The 21,861-nt window shown below is 51.9% G+C and overlaps 1 protein-coding gene across 3 annotated transcripts; it reads left to right on the forward strand.

Moving 5' to 3' along the window:
• Positions 1-209: 209 nt before the first annotated feature.
• On the forward strand, positions 210-14,751 carry CLEC18C (C-type lectin domain family 18 member C). Of its 3 annotated transcripts, none has more exons than XM_029926294.1 (12): positions 210-496; positions 943-1,061; positions 3,037-3,276; positions 9,406-9,503; positions 9,875-9,996; positions 10,184-10,291; positions 10,863-10,955; positions 11,365-11,471; positions 12,160-12,211; positions 12,509-12,605; positions 13,785-13,876; positions 14,387-14,751. In XM_029926294.1, the coding sequence occupies exons 1-12, from the start codon at positions 358-360 to the stop codon at positions 14,422-14,424; spliced, it is 1,305 nt and encodes a 434-aa protein (XP_029782154.1). In that variant the 5' UTR covers positions 210-357; the 3' UTR covers positions 14,425-14,751. The 3 variants fall into 3 exon arrangements, with proteins under 3 accessions (XP_029782154.1, XP_029782151.1, XP_029782152.1); XM_029926291.1 differs by having other exon boundaries at positions 211-496; positions 12,082-12,211; XM_029926292.1 differs by having other exon boundaries at positions 212-496; positions 970-1,061; positions 12,082-12,211.
• The last annotated feature ends 7,110 nt before the right edge of the window (positions 14,752-21,861 follow it).

Below are 21,861 nucleotides of genomic sequence, written 5' to 3' on the forward strand. Positions count from 1 at the left end.
CAGCCCTGGAATGTCTGTGGGCCAATCAGCAGGGTCTCCCAGGGCTCCCCGAGGGCTCCAATAATCCTGCAATGATTAGCAGGGGCCACAGGGTCAGTGCACACTGCTTGGTTGGTTGGTGTGGGCAGGGCTGCCGGCCAGGCCAGTGGCTGGATGGGGGGGAGCCCTGGGATTGGAGCTGGCTGTCTTTCATGCCAGTGCAGATAGGAGGCTTTTTGGATACACCAATTACTCACCAGCCTCTCCCTTTTGTCTGCCAGTACAGCCTGACTCCTTGAGATTGTGAGTAGCTCTGTCTGGCCTGGGAAGCAGGCTGGACGGCTGAGCCAGCCCGCACCCGGAGCGCCCAACAGGCCCATGCTGTGGCCAGAGCCCTCCGCCAGGCTGGGGGGCCACTGGCCTGGCCTCCTGCCCATACTCCTGGCTCTCCTCGGCATGGCCGGGGCAGAGGTGCAGCCGCTCCTGCCACCGAAGGAACAGGCTGCAGTGCCTGCAGGTAAGGGGCCCCTGGGTGAGGAGAGAGGTGGGAGATACTGTGAGCCTGCAGAGGGGTGCTACGGAGCTTCCAGAAGCCAGTTCCCAGGCCTGAGCCCCTGCAGGCTAGCTGTGGTTGAGAGTCCCCTTGGGTGGCCCAGGGGCCCAAGATAGATGGGGAGGCTGGGGAGAGGAATGAAGGGGAGTGGGCCCAGGATCAGGGGTCAGGGAGGAATACCAGCCCGGAGCCTGCAGCTGGGGGTCCCAGGGCCGACCCCTCCACAGACCCGGCCCCTGTCCTCACTCCCTTGTGGTACCCTCACCCCCAGCCCTCACACCTGCCCCTCTCCCATCCCTCGGTGCGAGCCCTCCCCTGTGCCCACTATCCTCCCGTGCTGCTTCTGCTCTTTTCCTAAGGGCAGGGCTGCACTCTAATCTTGCCATGGTCACCCCCCACCCTTCACCCAGGGGGCCTGACCTTGTCTCCCACCTCAGCTCTGAGCAGTAAGGAGACGTTCCTGGTCCTGTCGCTGCACAACCGCCTGCGCAGCCGGGTGCACCCTCCCGCCGCCAACATGCAGAGAATGGTGAGCGCCCCCAAGGGGGTGGCCGGAAGGGCAAACCTGAAGAGGGCTCAGCCCAGGCTGGGGCCAGTCACCTGGCCCACTGGGGGGACCATGCCTGGTCGCTAGGGCTCCGCAGCTGCCTGCTTCCCAGAAGGGCAGTTCTTTGGCCTTTGCTCACATCCCATCCCGTTGCCCGGGAGACCAGAAGACATGGAAGGAGGCAGCAGGAAAGCAGAGCTGCACAAAGGAGTCCCAGCAGGATCAGAGGGGCAGAGGACTGGAAGGGAGAAGCTCCCCGCTGGAGGGAGGGGGCTTGAATGTGACCAGGGCCCAATGCTCCTTCATAGTCTGTCTGGGTGACTAAGCAGGGCCTCTCCAAGCTCCCTGCTCACTCAGGGGGGGCTGGGGTAGGATGCGTAGGGTTCCCCACCACCCCACCTGGGACCACTGGGAGGGTGGTGTCATCCAAGGCGCAGAAAACACATGTAAACAGGCCAGGAGTGAAGGCAGGAGCGTGTGGGGGTGGGCAAGGTTCCCCATGGCTGCCTCCCATAAACTCCTCCAGGCTGGCTCAGTGGTGGTGACCTTGAGAGCTCCTGGGTCAGTTTCCCAGGAGGTGGGGGTGGGGCGGGCAGGCAGGAAGGGGTCGCTTCTCCTCCTTTCCCTGCTCTGCAGCAGCTCTGCTCCTCCTCAGACCCAGGTCCTGGCCCCCACTGCCCACTCTCCTTGCTCCCCGCTCTAGCTCCTGGCATGGGGCATCCTGATCACCTGGTCAGCACTTTCTATAGTTTTTGTGCCCAAAGTTGGCCGAAGTCTTAGAAAAAGAGCATTTAATAAAAGATGAGAACGGAGCCCCACCACTCAGCCTCCCTCACTCCTGCAGCCCTCTCGGGCTTTTCTCCAGCAGAGGCAGACACAATCCCCACAACACCCTTACCCCGCAGGTGCCTTACCGTTCTCATTTTACAGATAAGGATCTTGAGTCTAATGGAGAATAGGGGACTGCTGATGGGGTGGCTGGGTTGGGCCAGGGCATGGTGATGGGGTGACCCACGTCTTCTTCATTGCTGAACCCCTCATTTACATTTTTTTAAGTTTGTTTATTTTATTCTGAGAGAGAGAGAGAGACAGAGTGCAAGCAGGGGAGGGGCAGAGAGAGAGGGAAAGAATCCCAAGCAGGTTCTGCACTGTCAGCACAGAGTGATGCAGGGCTCAAACTCACAAACCATGAGTTCATGACCTGAGCCAAAATCAAGAGTCAGATGCCTAACTGACTGAGCCACCCAGGTGTCCCACTGAGCCCCTTGCTTAAGAGGAGGGAGGACTACTGGGTGGCAGTGGGGGTGTGAGGGACAGTCTATTGGTTTGTGTGTCGGGAGAGAAGATTGGGGCCACTCCAGAGGACAGTGCTGGCTGGGGCCAGACCCTGAGGCCAGAGTCTCTCTGGTCCTTTTTCCCCGTTGACACCCCTATGCCCTCCAAGGCCAGGGTTGGATAATGGGACACAGCAGCATGGCTGCTGAGGCCTTTTGCAGCAAAGAAAAGCCAAGTGGGACCAACCAAGCCTTTCTGTCAATGGCCAAGGCCAGTTGTACCTAATGACAAACACAAAACCAGTTTGCAAGGCTCACATTTCCAGACAGGAGAAACTACCAGAGAAACCCATCCCATCACCAGGGCTAGCACTGCTCCTTCAGGAACACCTGTCCCGTGTCCCCTTCCAGGGGTGATGCCTAAGGCAGGGCCTACGCTCTCAGACCTGGGTAGAGCCGGGCTCTGGGTCAGGTGTCCGGACATCACTGGTGCTTTACAAACGTGTCTCGGAGAGCTCCTTGCAGGTCCAGTCTGACCTCCCCGGGCTCCGGGGAGCTTGGAGGGGTCAGGTGGCCAAGCAGGAATCCCAGTCCAGTGCTCTTTGCATGACCCTACGCCCTGCAGGGAGGTTAAGGCCTGGCCCGGAGGTCCCTGCTAACGTCTCTGTTTGTGCCACCCCCAGGACTGGAGTGAGAGCCTGGCCCAATGGGCTCAGGCCAGGGCAGCCCTCTGTGGTGCCCCAGCTCCGAAGCCTGCGTCAGCACCTCGAGCCACCCAGCAAGTGGGCTGGAACGTGCAGCTGCTGCCCGTGGGTTCAGCATCTTTCGTCCACGTGGTGGGCCTGTGGTTTGCAGAGGGGCAGCGGTACAGCCACGCAGCAGCGGAGTGTGCCCACAATGCCACCTGCACCCACTACACTCAGGTGAGGCCATGCCACCGGCTCCAAGGCCCCTCGGCCACTGGGGCAGCTCAGAAGGGCTGCCGTTCATCCTGAAATGGGGGGTTGCTTTTCCCCTCGATTTGTATAGTTTTCCTTTTTTCAGCTTTAAATGCAAAATAGTTCAAGCATAAATCAAATAATGGACTCCTGTTTACCCACTACCTAGATTTAGAAAAAGTTTAACTATAGTTGTTTCTCATCTCTGAAGAAAAAAACAACGGAACTGAAGCCCTACTCCTGCTCTTTCCTCTGTCCTTCCCCAGAGGTGACCTTCCTGAAATCCAGGTGGATCGGTCCCACGCACGTTTCCTTTGTTTTATTCTATGTACCTGGCGTTGTTTAGGTGCTAGGGTGCAGCACTGAAAAGCACAGCAAAGCCAAAGCATGTTTTAGTCACTCTAGTACACGTCTAAGTGTTTTCATACCTTTACTGTTTTTGCAAGAGGGTTGTAAGTTAAGTCCTATATGAGTGCTCTGTGTGTCTTGTTTACTAGCCCAGAGCGTGTTTCTAAGCTTTACTTCCATTGATCCAAATACACATGGGTGATTCACTATGAATAAATGGCAATTTACAGGCATCGAGGTTATTTCTACTTTTTTACTATTAAAAGTCATTTCAGGGTCACCTGGGAGGCTCAGTCGGTTGAGCGTCCAACTCTTGGTTTTGGCTCAGGTCATGACCTCACATTTTGTGAGTTCAAGCTCTGTGTCAAGTGCACTATCAGCATGGAGCCTGCTGGGGATATTCTCATTCTTATTTTCATTCTCATTCTCTCTTTCTCATACTCTTTCTCCCCCCAACCCCCATCCATCCTGTGCTTGTGTTCTCTCTCACAAAATACAGAAACAAAAACTCTAAAAAAATTTTTTAAAATAAGTCATTCCACAATGCAAAAATCCTAGTTAAGCTCCTCTTGTGCATGTGTGTCCAGAGTTTCTCTAGGATGCACTTAGAAGGCGAATGGCGGGGTCATAGCAAACCATGCGACTACGACCTTATGGGTTATTGCCAAAACGGCCGTGCCAACCACACTCCCATCCACAAGGCAGTTCTCACTTCCCCAGTACTGCCAGGCTCCTTGATTTTGACCAACTCAAGGCTGTGAAATGCTTCCTCACTTGGTTTTGAATTTTCATTTAATTTGAAATTGAGCATACTTCCTGCTTTGTTAATTACCTTACCTGTTCATATCTCTTGCCCATTTTTATAACACGGTGCATCTTTTTCTTACTAATTTTCAAGCATCCTTTCTACATTCATTATACTTTCTGTTGGCCATGTTGATATACATTGCTTCCTAGCCTAGGGCTTGTATTTTTTCTTTGTGTACATTATATTTTAGATGATAGATCTTTTAGAAAATTTAGCATTAATCCATTTCCTCAGTTTAGCGTGTAGTTCATTTGTTTGTAGTATCATGTTTAAGAAATACTTTTCTACTCTGACATCAGAAATATATTTTCTTCCAAAGCTTTCCTTTTTCATAATGATATCATCATGCCACCTGGAATTTTTCATGCAGGGTGTGATACAGGATCTCATTTATGTCTTTCTAAATAAGCATCTTCTGCTGAGTATTGAATCCTTCCCCACTGATTCATAATGCCGCCTCAATCATATACCAAGCTCACATCTGCCCGTAGGTCTTTTGCTGAATTCTTGGTCCTGTTCTGTTGCTTTGTTGTTGTTGTTGTTGTTGTTGTTTATTTGTTGTTGCACAAATCATATTTTAATCATTATGGCTTTATAGAAAAGTTTTGAAAGGAAAATTCCCCCATATTGTTATTATTGTTCAAAACTTTGCTGCCTGTGTTGGCTCCTGATCCTCTCATATGAACTTTTTAATAAGCAGCTTTTTTCAGGTTACAGACATTTCTTTTTATTCTAAGTTTATTAAGAATTTTTTAGGGGCACCTGGGTGGCTCAGCTGGTTGACTCCAGCTCAGGTCACAATCTCAGTTTGTGGGTTCGAGCCCCCTGTCGGGCTCTCGGCTGAAAGCTAGCTCAGAGCCTGGACCCTGTCTCCCAACCCACAAATCAATAGACTGTCCCTCATACCCCCACTGCCACCCAGTAGTCCTCCCTCCTCTTAAACAAGGGGCTCAGTGGAACACCTGGGTGGTTCAGTCAGTTAAGCATCTGACTCTTGATTTTGGCTCAGGTCATGAACTCATGGTTTGTGAGTTTGAGCCCTGCATCGCTCTGTGCTGACAGTGCAGAACCTGCTTGGGATTCTCTTTCCCTCTCTCTCTGACCCTCACCTGTTCACATTGTCTCCCCCTCTCTCAAAAATAAATTTAAAAAAATTTTTTTAAAGAATTTTTAGGGGCGCCTGGGTGGCTCAGTTGGTTAAGCGTCCGACTTCAGCTCAGGTCATGATCTCATGGTTTGTGGATTTGGGCCCCATATCGGGCTCTGTGCTGACAGCTCAGAGCCTGGATCCTGCTTTGGATTCCATATCTTCCCTCTCTCTCTGTCCCTCCCCCACTCTCTCTCAAAATTAAAAAAAAATTTTTAAATTATTTATTGCTTTATAGAATTTTTTATGTTTTATTTATTTTGAAAGATTTTGTTTTTAATAATCTCTACACCCAATGTGGGGCTCAAGCTCACAACCCCAAGACAAGAGTTGCAGGCTCCACTGACTGAGCCCACCAGGCGCCCCTGTCCAGGATTGTTTAAACCATGAATAGGTCTTACGTTTTATCAAATGCTTTTTCTACATCTATTGAAATAATTATATGGTTTTTCCTTAACAATTAACGTGATGCAATACGTGAATACTTTTTGGATGCACATACCAAGCGGCTACCTGACACTAGATCTTTCTAGTCATATATTTTAAGTGTTTTATTATAGAAAATTTCAAACACAAAGCAGTCAGAATGATGTCACCCATGGCCCAGCTCCGATAATCATCAACTCAGGGTTTCATGGCTCATCTTGTTTCATCTATTTCCTTATCTATTTCCCTCTCCTATTATTCTTAAGCAAATTTCAGGCATCACAAATTTTAGCCACAAATAAGTGTATATCTCTAAAAGATGGCTCTTTTATAATCACAATACCATAATATATGTTTTTAAAATTTAACTCTTTCTTGTCTTCCTACTTGTAAGGTTGAGATTCATCTATACACCATATACTATAGTAGTTATTCAAACACTAAAATACTTATGTATTAGTAAACAGTAGCTGCCCCAAGTTCCCAGAATGCACCTGGCCTAGCCTCTTTGCTGTGACATCAGGGATCTGTCCTATGACCTAGAACCAAAGAATGAATGCCTGGCACAGTAGTGGGTCCCCAGGATCCTGCTTCAGCCCAGTATCTGTTCCGATTGGCAATTACCCATGCCTACTGGTTGTTAAATATTTTGAATATCTGTCAACTTGGCATGTCATGTAATGTGAAATAACATGATTCAGAGTGTGTGTATATGCACGCATGTCGTTGTTGTTCTTGTTTTAATGTTTATTTTTTGAGAGCAAGTGTGAGTGAGGGAAGGGCACAGAGACAGGGAGACAGAGAATCCCAAGCAGGCTCCATGCTCTAAGCACTGAACCTGAAGTGGAGCTCAAACTAAGAACCATGAGATCACGACCTGAGCCAAAGTCAAAAGTCAGACACTGAGCCACCCAGGTGCCTGTTGCTGTTGTTTTTAATTAATTGCTAGATCTGGTTTGCTAATTATTATTTGCTGTTGAAACTGACCTCCGATTTCCTTTTCTCATACTACCTTACTTGGGTTAGAGCAATGCTTCACGGACCTCATAAAATGAGTTGCAAATTTTACCTCATTTTCTCTTTCCTGGAATAGTTTCTATATTTGCTCTAACTTTCCTGTAAAACATTTTGGACCTTGTTCTATTTTGGGGCTCTTTTGTGTTTATATGTGTTGTAAGTGCAGATTTTTAACTGCTGATTCAACTTTCAGAAATGGTCAGAGACCACTTCAGATTTTCTACTTCTTGAGATAGTTTTGCCAAATTCTATTTTCTGGAAAATTGTCCATTTTATGTTTTCCAATTTATTGGTTAGAATTTTTCAGTATTTAACAGGTATTTGAAACTAGAATTAAACAGGGATTTTAAGATTTGCTGTGTCCATAGCTAGGTCCTTTTAAACTTTTCAGCTTTGTTTATTTGTGCCTTCTGTCTTCTATTCTTACCCAGTCTTCCCAGGGCTGTGTCTATTTTAACAAACCAGTTTTTTTATCCAGTTTTTTTTTTATTTCTGCGCTTACTTTTATTTACTATTTTAAAGTTTTTAAAAAAATTTCTTAGTAATCTCTACACCCAACATGGGGCTCAAACTCATAACCCCAAGATCAGGAGTCACATGCTCTATCAACTGAGCCAGCCAGGCACCCCTATTATTTACTTGCTCCTACTTTATTCAGTTTATTATTCTTTTTTATATCATTTTAAAAAATATTTTTTGATTTTTTTTTCTGAGAGAAAGAAAGAGAGCAAAGGAGGGTCAGAAAGAGAGAGAGAGGGAGAGAGAGAACCCCAAGCAGGCTCCACACTGTCAGCACAGAGCCCAACACTGGGATCGAACTCAGAAAACTGTGAGATCATGACCTGAGCCAAAGTTGTACGCTTGACCAACTGAGCCACCCAACCAGCCCTATTTTTTTATATTCTTGATATGGGTTCTTAGCTGATTAATTTTTAAGTCTTTTTCCATTTCTGCTAAATTCATTTAAAGCTATAAATTTCCCTCTAAACTTCATTAGCTGTATCCTGTGGGTTTTGCTGTTCAGTGATTTCACTGTCATCCATTTCTACATGTTTCCTCTTTTGCATCATGATGTCTTTGATTTTCAAGTGTATACTTAAATTTCTAATGTCTTCTCCTTTCCCTTACTTCTAAGTTATTTGCTTGATATTTTATTGCATTGCATTTATAGAATGCAGCCCATAGTATATTGCTCCTTTGGTCTTTGTTGAATCTTGCTTTGTGGTTTAGTGAGGGGTCAGTGTTTGCAAAAATTCTGGGCATCCCCAAAGACAGTGTATGTTTTCTAATTATTGGGTACATATATATGACTACATGTCTGTGCCTCCCTATTTCATAGCTGTCATTTTAAGTGCTATAAGAGTTTGGATAACTATTCCTGTGGACTATTTGTGCTGTTTCCAAGTTGTCATTGATTTTTAGATTTTAAATTTAAGTCTGGAGTACTATCAGAGACCTGCACCTGTTAGCTTTTGCTGCATGACATACTACCCCAAAGTTTAGCAATCTATGATTCTGCAGGTCGGCAATTTGGGCTGGGCCCAGCGAAATACTTCTGGCCTTGGGGGGCCCCATGTGCAAATGCAGTCAGCTAGTGTGTAGGCTGCGAACTGGCTGCCTAGAGTGGTCTCAGCTGGCTCACCTCTGCCTGTGGGGTCTCCTGAGGCCTAGGTTCAAAACCGGCTCAATATCACTTCTGCATTCTGTTGGCCAAAGCAAGCCACAGGGCCAGCCAGATTCAAGGCCAGAAGGGTCTTCCTCTTGATGCAAAGAACTGCAAAGGCACATTTAAGAGTGGGCTGTGGGGAGGAGTGAAGGGTTGTAGCCATAAGTGCAATCTGTTACAAGGTCTTTGATGTCCAACATTTTTTTTTGAGAGAGAGAGACAAAGACCACACAAGTGGAGAAGGGACTGGGGGGTGGGCAGAGAGAGTCCCAAGCAGGCTTTGTGCTGCTGTGAGCCCATATCCCAGGCGGGACTTGATCTCACATACTTGTGAGATCATGACCTGAGCCAAGATCAAGAGCTGGACCCCTAACCGACTAAGCCACCCAGGAGCCCGGTCCAAGACTTTCTTTTGCCACTTTCCACCCACTCACAATTCTCTCCTTTCTTCAGGTATCTGCTGATTGAAACCCCTCCACTCCCCCACCTAGAAAGCCTTCCTAGGCTATTCCCACCGGTCCTCATAGCCCTGCCTGGCCCAGCTGCCACTGCTGAGGCCCCAGGAGGCAAGGGAGCTGTCTTTCTGCCAAGTTTGGGGCAGAGACTGTGTCTCCCCTCCCCAGCCAAGCATCATCAGTGCTGTTGGCGTCCGGACTGGGGGTGGCCCATGACGGGGTTTCTGAGCCACTGTGTCTCCTGCAGCTCGTGTGGGCCACCTCGAGCCAGCTGGGCTGCGGGCGGCGGCCCTGCTCTGGGGCCCAGGCAGAGATGGAAGCCTTCGTCTGTGCCTATTCTCCCGGGTAAGCCCCGCTGCTGGGTTGTGGGGTGGAAGATATCTTCACCCAGGTGAACCATCCACCCACGCACAAGGTCTTTGCCCGTTGGTCTGTACCCTCTCGGAAAGAAGGAAAGGGAGAGGTGTGGAAGGGGGCAGCACTCCCGATCCTGCCCAGGCAGAATGCAGCTACTCCTCGGATGCCCGTCCTTGGAAACCCAGTAGAAGTATGGAGCATTAGCAGTAGTTTGGAGGCCATTTTTCCTTTCCTTGGACACCTCCCTGTCACCTCGCTGTTCCCTGACCCCCTGGCCGGGCCAGAAGGAGCTGAAGGGGCCCAAGGCCCTTCCCCAAGGCCAGGCCCTTGCAGCACTCTCTGGTGCTCTGCTCTCACAGAGGCAACTGGGAGGTAAAGGGGAAGACAATTGTCCCCTATAAGACGGGCTCCTGGTGTTCGCTCTGCACGGCAAGCGTCTCCGGCTGCTTCAAAGCCTGGGACCACGCAGGGGGGCTCTGTGGTAAGTGCCCCACCCCTCCCGCCTCCTGCTGGGACAGCTGGGACAAGAGGCTTTGATGTGATCCTCGCGAAGGGTGGCAGCATCCTGTAGGACTGTCCTCGAAGCCATGGCCCTTAGCACCTAGGAGGCACCTGGCTGGGCTGCCTTAAGGAGGCTCCCTCTCAGAGAGCCAACCTCGCCTGACCAGAGGTCCCCAGGAACCCATGTCGCGTGAGCTGCCGGAACCACGGACGTCTCAACGTCAGCACCTGCCACTGCCACTGTCCCCCTGGCTACACAGGCAGATACTGCCAAGGTGAGGGGCACGTGGAGCTCCAGATCACCCAGGGAGTGAAGTCAGGGCTCAGGGCACATGCAGGCAGCCTCAGGGGGTAAGGAGGAGGGGGTGTGTCTGGGGCCTGTGCTGCACTCACTGAAAGTGTCTGGAGACAGTCTTGAGGGAGCTGGTGGGTGCTGACTAGGTCCTTGCTGACCTGGACACTGCACACAGTCAGTCAACAACCAACCTGAGCTCTGACCGCCTGCCAGACCCTGAGCTGTGTAGGGGGTCAAAGTAGAATCAGCTCTGGCCCATAGGCCCTGGGGTGGTAGCAGAAGGTTGTTATCAGGATCTAGAAGTAGACTCTGATCCCAGTGTCCCCCTCCCAGCTCTGTGACCATGGGCAGGTCCCCCTCCCAAACCCCAGTTTGCTTCTCTCTACAAAGGACGTCAAACTGAGTGTGGCAGCAGTCAAAGCCCTGACGGGTTCCATCCCTGAGGGGCATGCTGGCCGCGGTGGGCCATCCCCAACGCTCCGAGGCCTGAGAGGGCAGCCGGGGGTCCCAAGGCTGCGGCCTGAGCTCTGTCCCCTCGGCCGCTCTGGCAGTGCGGTGCAGCGTGCAGTGCGTTCATGGCCACTTTCGGGAAGAGGAGTGTTCCTGCGTCTGTGACATCGGCTATGGGGGAGCCCAGTGTGCCAGTAAGTGCTGTCCTCAAGGGCCCCTGTGAGCCAGGCTGCACCCCAGGGACCCCGGCAGCAGCAGGGCGCTGGATCCAGCTCAGACCGGCTCACAGGAGTCTACTGTGCTCCTCTCTTCCCGACTCCCTGTTCAGTGACATCACTTTGGTACCTTGAAATACCTGGTGGGGGTATTTGCACCACAGAAATTGGCAAATTCTACAAATCTTTTTTTTTTTTTTTTTTTTTTAAGAGAGAATGAGCTGGTTGTTACACATTCACCAGCACAACACTGAGTCCCACCCACCCTCTGGCTTGGAGAAGGTGGCCGGGGGGAGGGGAAGGGGCTTCTTGAGTTTGGCTCCCTATCAGGGAGGAAGGCATAAGGAGTCTGAGGTCCCCACATACAGTCAGTCCCCCCTGTCTCCAGCCAAGGTGCACTTTCCCTTCCATACTTGTGACCTGAGGATCGACGGAGACTGCTTCATGGTGTCTTCCGAGGCAGACACCTACTACGGGGCCAAGATGAAATGCCAGGTGACGGTTGACCCCTGCCTTCCCAGGGACCCCCAGGGTCTCAAGTGAGGGTCTCATTGGAAGGAGCTTGAACTAAGACATGGTTCCTTTGATTTCTTCTCACCTGACTCTGGTCATTAGTGTAAAGCAGGGCTGACAAACTCAGAGACCCATGGGAGCCAGGAGGTCACCTAATGAGCTGAAGGACCCAGGGGTGAGCCCTTGCCCAACGCCCATCTAGGGAGCAAGCCTGATTCAGTCCTAGCTGTTGCCTGTCATGTAGATATAGGAGTTCACAGAAGCCAGAACTTGGGATTTTTCAAGAGAACCAGCAGTTCAGATTTTCACTGGCATCACTCAATTTATTAATGTTGGCAAACAATTCAAAGGTATTTAAGACACTAAACAGATGAATCAAAACCCTCCAGAGGTCAGAGCCCTGCCAGTCTGGGCCCCTGCACACAGAGAGAGGAAATGCAGGCAGGGGAGAGGAAGGAGGATCCCTACTCAGAAGCATGAGGCTGTGGGTGGGAGAGAGGACGTCCCTGGCCACTTGGGGTGGCAGGATGGGCAGAAAGGGCTGGCCTGAGCTCTGGGGCCCCGCCAGTGTGACGTGGAGTGGGGGTTACAGGGAAAGGGCGGGGTGCTAGCCCAGATTGAGAGCCAGAAAGTTCAGGACATCCTCGCCTTCTACCTGGGCCGCCTGGAGACCACCAACGAGGTGACCGACAGTGACTTTGAGACCAGAAACTTCTGGATCGGTGAGTGCCTGGCTGGTTGGGGGTGCAGGAATCTGGGCTGCAAACCCCCCAGCAGACAGTAAGGGTGTGATGCGGGCTGGGGGCCCAGAACAGGGCTGGCAACCTCCTTCCCTGGAGGGAGCACTGAGGAGAGGGCGGAGAGCCTCCCTGGGGGCTGAAGGAGCTGGGAAGGTGGGGAGGGGCTGGGACGGATGGGCGTTAGGAAGCAGGCTCCAAGTTCGGGGCGCTCCTCTCAGGGAGCCTGGGCTCTGAGTGGGGCCCAGGATTGGTAAGCCAACCTCGGCTGCCGGGGCCCAGGGCTCACCTACAAGACCACTAAGGACTCCTTCCGCTGGACCACTGGGGAGCACCAGTCATTCACCAGTTTCGCCTTTGGGCAGCCTGACAACCAGGGGTGAGTCTGGGGTGCCTCCCTCCTCCGGGCTCACTCTCTCACGGGGGCCCGCTAGTTGAGCCCTCTGACATCCTGGACCTCACCCGGTGCCCAAGAAATCGGGGTACAGCGGACATGAGGCACGTCCCTGCCACTCGGGGCTTACATAAAGGAGAGGGAGCTCCAGAAGGCTTTGTCCATCCATCCACCCCCATCGTGCCCTCTATTACCCAACCAATCTCCCCCCACCCCCATGCTCCTCTGCCTGTATCAACACCCTGATTCTGGGGTCTTTAGCAATCCACCCACCTGCCTCCAGGCCTGCGCATGCCCACCCTCCAGCCTGCCAGTACCAAGGACCTTCTGGTTATGTGGCCCTGCTCTGGGCCTCAGAGCCTAGGAATGCCCAGGGCAAGGGCGGGAGCAGGGTAGAGGAAGTCAGGCTATGTGGACTAAGGGCTCCAAACATCTCGCTCATGTCCTTCAACCTCATTGATGGCTGCCAGGCCCACGCCCCTGCTCCGCACCTAGAGGACGCTGGTCTGGTTGGGCTCCCAGACACAGTCTTCGCCTGCTGGGAGGAAGGACATGGGCCTGTCTCCTCCAGGTCCCACGCCACCAGCTGGCTGGCCAAGTGCTGGCACTGGGTAGGGGGAGTTGCTGCCCAGGTTGGGGGTCTGCTAAGACCACCCAGCTCTCCTGAGGGAGCTGCAGAGGCCTAAGGAGCCTGGGGGTGGGTCTGGCTCCCGGAAGCCCCATATGTGGGCTGGAGGCACCTAGGCTTCTTAGACGCAGGCGGCCTGCTGGAGTAAAAGACTTTTTTTTTTTAATGTTTATTTATTTTGAGAGAGAGCGAGCGTGTGCATGAGCAGGACAGGGGGAGGGCAGAGAGAGAGAGAGGCAGGGATGGAGGTAGAGAAAGAATGAGAGGGAGAGAGAGAGGGGGAGGAGGGAGAGTGGGGGAGAGAACGGGGGAGGGGGAGAGCGGGGAGAGCATCCCAAGCAGGCTCCACACTGTCACACACTGTCAGTGAGGAGCCTGGCACGGGGCTCGATCCCATGAACTGTGAGATCATGACCTAAACCGAAACCAAGAATCCGACCTTAACTGACTGAGCCACCCAGGTGCCCCTGGAGTGAAAGATTTAAGCTTCTCCCACACTCGTTTCTCGTTTGTCCGCCCAACACCTGGCCTGGCAGGTTTGGCAACTGCGTGGAGCTGCAGGCATCAGCCGCCTTCAACTGGAACGACCAACGTTGTAAAACCCGAAACCGTTACATCTGCCAGTTTGGTGAGGGTGCTCACACACGTCTCCTTTCCTGGTCCCTGTCCCCGGAGGTCCCTGCTGGCCTGTTCCAGGCGCTAGGATATCCAGGTCACAGGCCCAGAAAGGGTCTGAGCATGCAGGGCCACTGGGGATGTCCTGCTCAGGGCGCTCTTGTCCTGTGGGCTCCTGAGGCCCAGGGAGGAAAGAAGGGCCCAGCTTAGCACCTCGGCGCCACGGCGGGACTGGAATACAGCCTGGCCAGGGACTTCTCCAAGGCCCCTTTCCTCCTGCCACTAAAGCTGCTGCTTGGGGACTTGTTGGTTTCACCAGTGTTCCCTGATTCCTTAGAGCCCAGTGAAGGATGGTGGGGAACAGGGTGAAACCTGGCCCAGAACCAGCCCCCAGCAGCACCCTCTGGAAAGCTCTGGAGCTCCATCTAGGACCATAGCCCTTTCAGGACCAGCTGCAGGAAGGTCCCATCCAAGGACCGCCTGGGCTGCCACTGACCCTTACTTGGTTCGGCTTCTTTTCCAGCTGAAGAGCACATTTCCCGGTGGGCCGTGGGGCCCTGAGACTCAGCCAGGCCTCTCCCCTGCAAGCCCCCGGAAGCTCAGCCCTGCATGCCCATCTGCCCACCTGTCTAGGGCTGCAAGTCCAACGTCCACAGAGGTTTCAGACCCTGCAGGAAGTGAGGCAGGGGGCACAAGTCAAGCCCACAGGGGGCTGGAGCCCCGCAGCCTGCTTTCATTGGGAAGATGGGTGTCAGGCGTCCAGACAGAAGCCAGGGCCAGCGTCACAACAGACCACTCTCCGTGTGTGTGCCGGACCCTGAGGCGGAGGGGGGTTCCTTGCTGCCCAGGGCACACCCCACAAAGGATTAAACTAAGTTATGAACCAGATTTGTGCCTGCTTGTTTGGAAGGGGAATCCGGCCAATCAGGATGATCCTGGGAACACCAGAGGGTGCCTGAGGCTTCACTGCTGATTGCCCACAACCCACCTCAGTCCCTGGCCTGCTCACCCATGTGACCCAGACCACCTCTTGGAAGTTGTCTGGTCTTAGCCCCTGAATGATGCAAGGATTCCGAAGCCTTGTTTGCAAACCTAACTTCCTGCTCCAGCTCCTCTCACCGCTGTCTTTGTCAGCTTTGCGCCTCTGCCCACGCCCTCTCCCTGTATTCACCGCTCCTACCCCAAAGTGTGCCTGCTTTGTTTGTGATTACCTGAACTGGGGTGTTTTATGACCCCATCACCCTGCTCTCCGTTCCGTGGTGAGAGGGGCCACGTGGGCTGGTGAAGACTGGCAGGTGCCATCATTAGTGTCCATAATGCACCCCTACCCAGTTGCACACTGTTATGTGTGAACCTTGAGTTGCTTTGCTGGTTGGAAGTAGGAGTGTGGCCTGGGGCCACAGAATGGGAGAAGTGTAGCAGCCACAGTTTTTACCATGGTTGCAACCAATAGAAACAGTTCCGACTTAACAAAAAGACAATGATTGAGGCGCCTGGGTGGCTCAGTCAGTTGAGCGTCCGACTTCAGCTCAGGTCATGATCTCACGGTTCGTGAGTTCGAGCCCAGCATTGGGCTCTGTGATGACAGCGCAGAGCCTGCAGCCTGCCTCTGATTCTCTGTCTCCGTCTCTCTCTTCCCCACCCCTGCTCACACTCTCTCTCTCTCTCTCTCTCAAAAATAAATACACATGAGGAAAAAAAAAAGACAATGATTTACAAATAGGCAAAAGACATGAATAGACGGTTCCCCAGAGAAGCTATACGCGTGGCCAACAAAGACATCACTAGTTGTTAGGAAACTCCCAGCACAAGCACACTGAGATGCCATTCCGCACCCATTCAGATAGCTGCTATCAAAGAAACAAATAACAGAGTTGATGAGGACCTGGACCGACTGGAACGCTCCTACGCTGCTGGTGGCAACATAAAACTCTGCAAACAGTTTGTTGAGTCCTCAAAAAGCTGGGCACAGCCAGTGCAGGACCCAGCCACCCCACTCCTAGGTAAATACCCGAGAGAACTGAGAACAAACACTCTAACAAACCCTGATACACAAAGTTCACAGCAGCATTGTTCCCAACAGCAAAAAGAGAGAAACAGCCCAAACGCCTATCAATGGAGGAGTGGATAAACAAATCGCGGTATATACATGCCATAGAACAGTACTGAGCCATTAAAATGAATGCAGCACTCGGGCACCTGCGTGGCTCAGCCAGTTAAGTGTCTGACTCTTGATTTCGGCTCAGGGCAGGACCTCAAATTCGTGAGTCTGAGCCCAGAGCCCCAGCCGGCTCTGAGCCGGGAGTGGAACCAGCTCAGGATCCTTTCTCTCCCTCCGAGCCCAGACACCAGATTCCCATTCTGCCACGGCCACCCCGGTCAGCATTCCTGACATGAAGGCATGTCCCTCGGCCATGTACTTCCCAGCTGCGGCAAAGGGCCATCTGACAGTTTGCGAGTGCGGGTGGCAGTGGACAGGTCCTACCTGAAAAGTCCATTCCGACCTTCTCGTCTGGAGGCCGGGTGGCATGAGGCGGAGCTTCGCCAGCTCAGTCTGCAGGCCAGCAGCATTGGCGTCGGCTGGGAACGTGTCAAAAAGCAACTTCTCGGGGGCGCCTGGGTGGCTCAGTCGGTTAAGGGTCTGACCCTCGGTTTTGGCTCAGGTCATGATCTCCAGGGTTCGTGGGTCCAAGCCCCGAGTCTAGCTCCGTGCTGGTGAAGCCTGCTTGGGATTCCCTCTCCCCGCCCCCGTCTCTCTCTGCTCCTCTCCCACTCATGCGCTCATGCTCTCTCTCTTTCTCTCAAAATAAGTAGATAAGCGTAAAAAAAAAGAAAAAATTCTCAGTCACCTTCACCACCTGCAACCAACCGAATGGTGAGGGTGAGGCCAGGGCTGGGGTTTTAACAAGATCTCCAGGCACTTCACACGCAGGCTCTGGGGCAAGAACCACGGGCGGAGGTGGAGCGTTTGAGCCTAAAGTCAAGGCACCTGTGTTTCAGGACAGGCTCTGCCGCTTACTGTGTTACTTTGCACGGGTGACTAATATGGAGCCCAGTCACCCCAGCCTGCCTGGAAGGGTCCGGGTCTCAGCACCCCAAGCCCCACCTCACTCCCAGGTGATCCGGGACACTTGGCCACCCTAAAACATCTCTCTGCCTTATGTTCTTCTTCTGTGAGGATAATAAACTGAGTTGGCGCCTTAAGGTGGTGAGGAGAGAGCCTGAGACCAGCGAACAGGGATGAATGTCCGCTCCGCTGATCTCATGCCCCCAGTTTTTTCGATTCCTTCATCAAGTACACCATCTTACCTCACTTGTTAACTAAGTAAATCTGTGAAATAAGTTGCTTCAAACTGTGCCTGATGGTTAGTAAACTCACAAAGTCAGAGGCTCGTTTTTCTTCTTTGCTATCAGCTAATGTCGCTTGGTTACAATTAAGTCCAGGTTTGTTTGTTCTTTTTTAATTTTTGAGAGACAGAGAGAGATAGCGCGAGCAGGGGAGGGTCAGAGAGAGAGGGAGACACAGAATCCGAAATAGGCTCCAGGCTCTGAGCTGCCAGCACAGAGCCCGACGCGGGGCTCGAACCCCGAACTGCGAGATCATGACCTGAGCCGAAGCCGGACGCTTAACTGACTGAGCCACCCAGGCATTCCTAAGTTCAGGTTTTAAGCAACCATCAGGGCAAACAATTAGAACTGTCGCAGCTACTCAGACTAGCCCCACAGAAGCCTAAGAAGCTCGCATTGTTTGCTTTCTCCCCCGGCCCTCCACCCTCAGAATCCATTCCCCGATCACTTTGCCAGGTTTCTGCTAATGTAAGTTAGCAAAATCTCTTGGTTCTTCTGATGATTCCATATCCGCCTTCAAGATTTGACATCATCGGGCCCCTGGGACCTGCAGGGGTCTGACTTAGTATTTCAGTCTGGAGAAAATGAGGGGTGGTGGGGTCAGGCACTCAAGGGGACTCCTTCACGGCAAGGTCATTAGGAGTGTATTGTTTCAGGAAAGGCTGCACATGTGAGCTGGCTGCCCCGCAGCCATGTAGCCCACTAACTGCAGGGGAGGCCGGACCCTCCACACAGATGTGTGCCCGGGGGGCAGGGAGGGTATGGGTTTGGCAAATAGCCAGCAAGTTTCTACCTCTAGCATGTTCGCTATGACCAAGAGGTAGCTTCTGCCGACAACGGAGGCTCCAGGGAGTGGGAGGTACCCAAGTCCTCCACCTTCCCAAAGAGTCCCGTTCTGATGGTCTCTGCCCCCCACCTTCCTTCTTTCCGAGTTAGAGACCTAGCAAGGGTATGAGGCCACCTGACGGTGCTCTATAATCACTAATCAAGCTGTAAGATTGGTGGTGGTGATGTTTTGCTTGTTTGTTTGTTTTAACTTTCTCATCCTTGTCACTGCAAGATATAAAAATTCCCTGGTTTTGAGGTGCCTGGGTGGCCCAGTCAGTTAAGCATGTGACTTTGGCTCAGGTCACGATCTCACAATTCCTGAGTTCAAGCCCTGCGTTGGGCTCTCTGGTGTCAGCACAGAACCTGCTTCAGATCCTCTGTCTCCCTCTCTTTCTCTCTGTCCCTCCTCTGGTCTCACAAGCACAAGCTTTCTCTCAAAAGTAAACACACATTTTAAAAGGTCCGAGGCACCTGAGTGGCTCAGTCAGTTAAATGTCCAACTTTGGCTCAGGTTATGATCTCACGGTTCATGGGTTTGAACCCTGCGTTGGTGCGGACAGTTCAGAGTCTGGAGCCTGCTTTGGATTCTTTGTCTCCCTCTCTTTCTGCCCCTCCGCTGCTTACGCTCAGTCTTTCTCTCTCAAAAATAAATAAACATTAAAACAATTTTTTTAAATTAAAAAAATTCCTTGGTTTTCTAACCATGACTTGAGCTGAGAATTTGGACTCTGAGATTGCCTTCTTTCCTTTAAGCTGTGTGGTGCCATTTGCACAACTCTCTGGCCAACAGCCCTCGGCCTCTTACTCTTCTATGTCAGGAGCAGCCAGGTCCCCAAAGCCCTGCCTTTGAGGGGGGCTTTGTTCTGGGGGACCGCAGGATTAACTGTCTCACCATGGCATCCCATGCTCTCCTGGTATCCTGTCCCTTAATAGTAGCTGGATTTTCACCGTCCTCTGGCCACGCTCCAGCTTTAGCGCACCTCCATTTCCCCCTGGGCTTTCAGCTCCTTCCACAGCTCGTCCAATGTCGTATCATTCAAGGTTCTTGTTTTAAGCAACAGAAACCGATTCTGGTGACTCGAAGCAGAAAAGGAGTTTGCCGAAGACACTGTTTCATTCCCAGGAGTCTTAGAGAGCTCAGAGCATCAGGTCTGGAAAACTCACTGCCTCACTGCCTGTGCGGGACGCAGACGCCACAGTCAGTGCCACCAGCGTGGGTCAGAGGTGCCACTGCCCTTGAAAGCTGGATGTGGCTGCTGCCACTGCCACCATCAATAGCTGAGGGGGCTTCAGCACACTGGCAGCTTTCATTCAGAGTCAGGCATGTGGGTCTGAGGGGAGGGGCCACATTACATGCCCAGGCCCTCGGGGCAATGAAGGCCAGGAAAGGGAGGCAGAAAGGGGCATTTTTAGCCTCTTTCATGGGAGGCAGTTTCTCTCTCAAAGCTAGGGGATACCTGTAACACAGGAAAGGGGGCTCAGATGTGGAGCAGTGGAAAGAGTGACTCATGTCCACTGGGAGAAGCCTCCTGGCACATCTAGGACTCAGGCCTGCGGCACTGTCCTGTCTGCCCATGCTCTGTTCTCGGCCTGCTTTGGCTTCTGCACAGGGTGGAGCGGGTAAGGGAGCAGCGTGGCGCCAGGACAGGGCAGCCTGGAGGTGCTGACAGACCTGGCCTCTGCTTCCAGCTGATCCCACTGGGTATTTTCTGTCTTTCTTTTTTTAGTTTATTTATTTCGAGAGGAGGGAAGCAGGGGAGAGGCAGAAAGAGAAAGGGAGAGAGAGAATCCCAAGCAGGCTCCTCCTCACTGTCAGACGTGGGGCCTGAACTCACCAAACCATGAGATCATGACCTGAGCCCAAATCAAGAGTCAGACACTTAAGCGACAGAGCCACCCAGGTGCTCCCTGACTGGGTAGCTTCAAGTCAGTCCTCTAACTTCTTGGGACGCTGCAGTGGCTGCAAGGCAGAGGACTGAGCTCCCACTGCCCCTCCCAGCTCCTCTCCACAAGCGCCTGGATACGGTAGCTCTTCTGTGAGATGCATCTACCCTACAAGGCACTAAGAGCATCTACCCTACAAGGCTGCGGTGAAGGTCAGGGGAGATGCTGGATGTGGAGGTGCAGCCTGATCTGGCAGCTGGTTGGATTTCAATCACTTCTGGCCACTGGTTGCAACATTCTAGTATTGGGGATGACACAGTGACCCTTTCCTTTCTTCGTGGGAGCTCTATGAAAATAAGTGAACTACTTTGCCTCCATTTGATCAAGTTGGGGGGGGCACATTGGGCTCAGGGAACCCTGGAGACCAGTTGTGCAATTTATCCATCTGTCTGCTTTGCTCCTTTAGCTTCATTCTAGTCCTTCCATCCACTTGGTCTGTTTCTGTCTTCTCCTTTCTTCCCATCTGGCTGCTGACCTCCCCTGTCCTTGTGTCATCTGCTGTCACTCATTATGACTCCTTTCATGAACTATCCCTCCCATGTCTAGGAATCACACACTCGCAGCCCTGGGGGAATGCAGGAGGGTGTGTCCCTCAGGAAACTTATCCAGGGGTCTTTGTGAGAGATGAATGTGGTGCTTGGTCCCTGTGATGGTTAAGTTTATGTTTCATTTAGGGCCATGTAGTGCACAGAGATTTGGCCAAATATTATTTTAGGTGAGTCTCTAAGAGTGTTTTTGGATGAGATCAACATTTGAAGGAGAAGACTCAGTAAAGTGAATGTAGGTGGGCCTTATCCAATCAGTCAAACGCGTGACTAGAATGAAAAAGATTTACTTCCCAAGAGTAAGAGGGAACTCTTCCTACCGGACTGCCATTGAGCTGGGACATGAATTTTCTTTCTTCCTGCCCTCAGACTTGAACTGAAACGGACTCTTTTATAGAGGTCTCGGATCTACTGGGCTTTGCACTAGAAGCATGCCGTTATTTCTCTTGGGCCTCCAGTTTGCCAACTGCAAATCTTGAGATTTGTCAGCCAATTCCTTAGAATAAATCTCTTTCTTTCTGTATATACATCCTATTGGTTCAGTTTCTCTGGAGAATCTTGACTAATACTGCCCCAAATGGGGGGTGGGGACAGCCATAACTCCAGGCTTGTCTGCTCTGGGCTGCCCGTGGCCCAGGAAGATGCCCATTACACATGTAGACATAGTTTGCCATAGATGGTGAACTTCCCAGACACCCCACTAACCCCCTTATGATAAGTACCCCAGGACTGGCAATCTGGTAGCCATTTAATGGTTTTTCCCTCTTGACCCAAAGCTGGATCCTGTGATTGGGGACCCAGGAGAATGATGCAGGTTTCTGCATTCTCTCCTCTCTGTGCAATCACATCCTACTCAGTATTCCCGTTTTTAGGGGATAGTGATGATGTTTAGCCCAAAGAAAATGACAAACTTATTTTAATGCTGTGCCTTCTATCTTGGGCATATCAGGCATTTCTAAGTGCCCGTGCTTTGTGTGGTGGACATGCGTGTGATTTTCTGTCCCCACTGGACATTGTAAATGGGAAAGTGACCACAGGTATTAAGATACGCCACTGGGCGCCTGGGTGGCTCAATCGGTTAAGCATCCGACTTCGGTTCAGGTCATGGTCTCGCCATTTATGAGTCTGAGCCCCATATCAGGTTCTATGCTGACAGCTCAGAGCCTGGAGCCTTCTTCAGATTCTGTGTCTTCAGCTCTCTCTGTCTCCTCCCCTGCACATTCTCTGTCTCTCTCTCTCTCAAAAATAAACTTAAAAAAATTTTTAAATAGATACACCAAAGGAATAGACACAGAAAGCCACATGAAACAAAGTACAGTGTTCACCTTGGTCC

The sequence above is a fragment of the Suricata suricatta genome, chromosome 16, assembly GCF_006229205.1.
Source record: "Suricata suricatta isolate VVHF042 chromosome 16, meerkat_22Aug2017_6uvM2_HiC, whole genome shotgun sequence".
NCBI lineage: Eukaryota > Metazoa > Chordata > Mammalia > Carnivora > Herpestidae > Suricata > Suricata suricatta.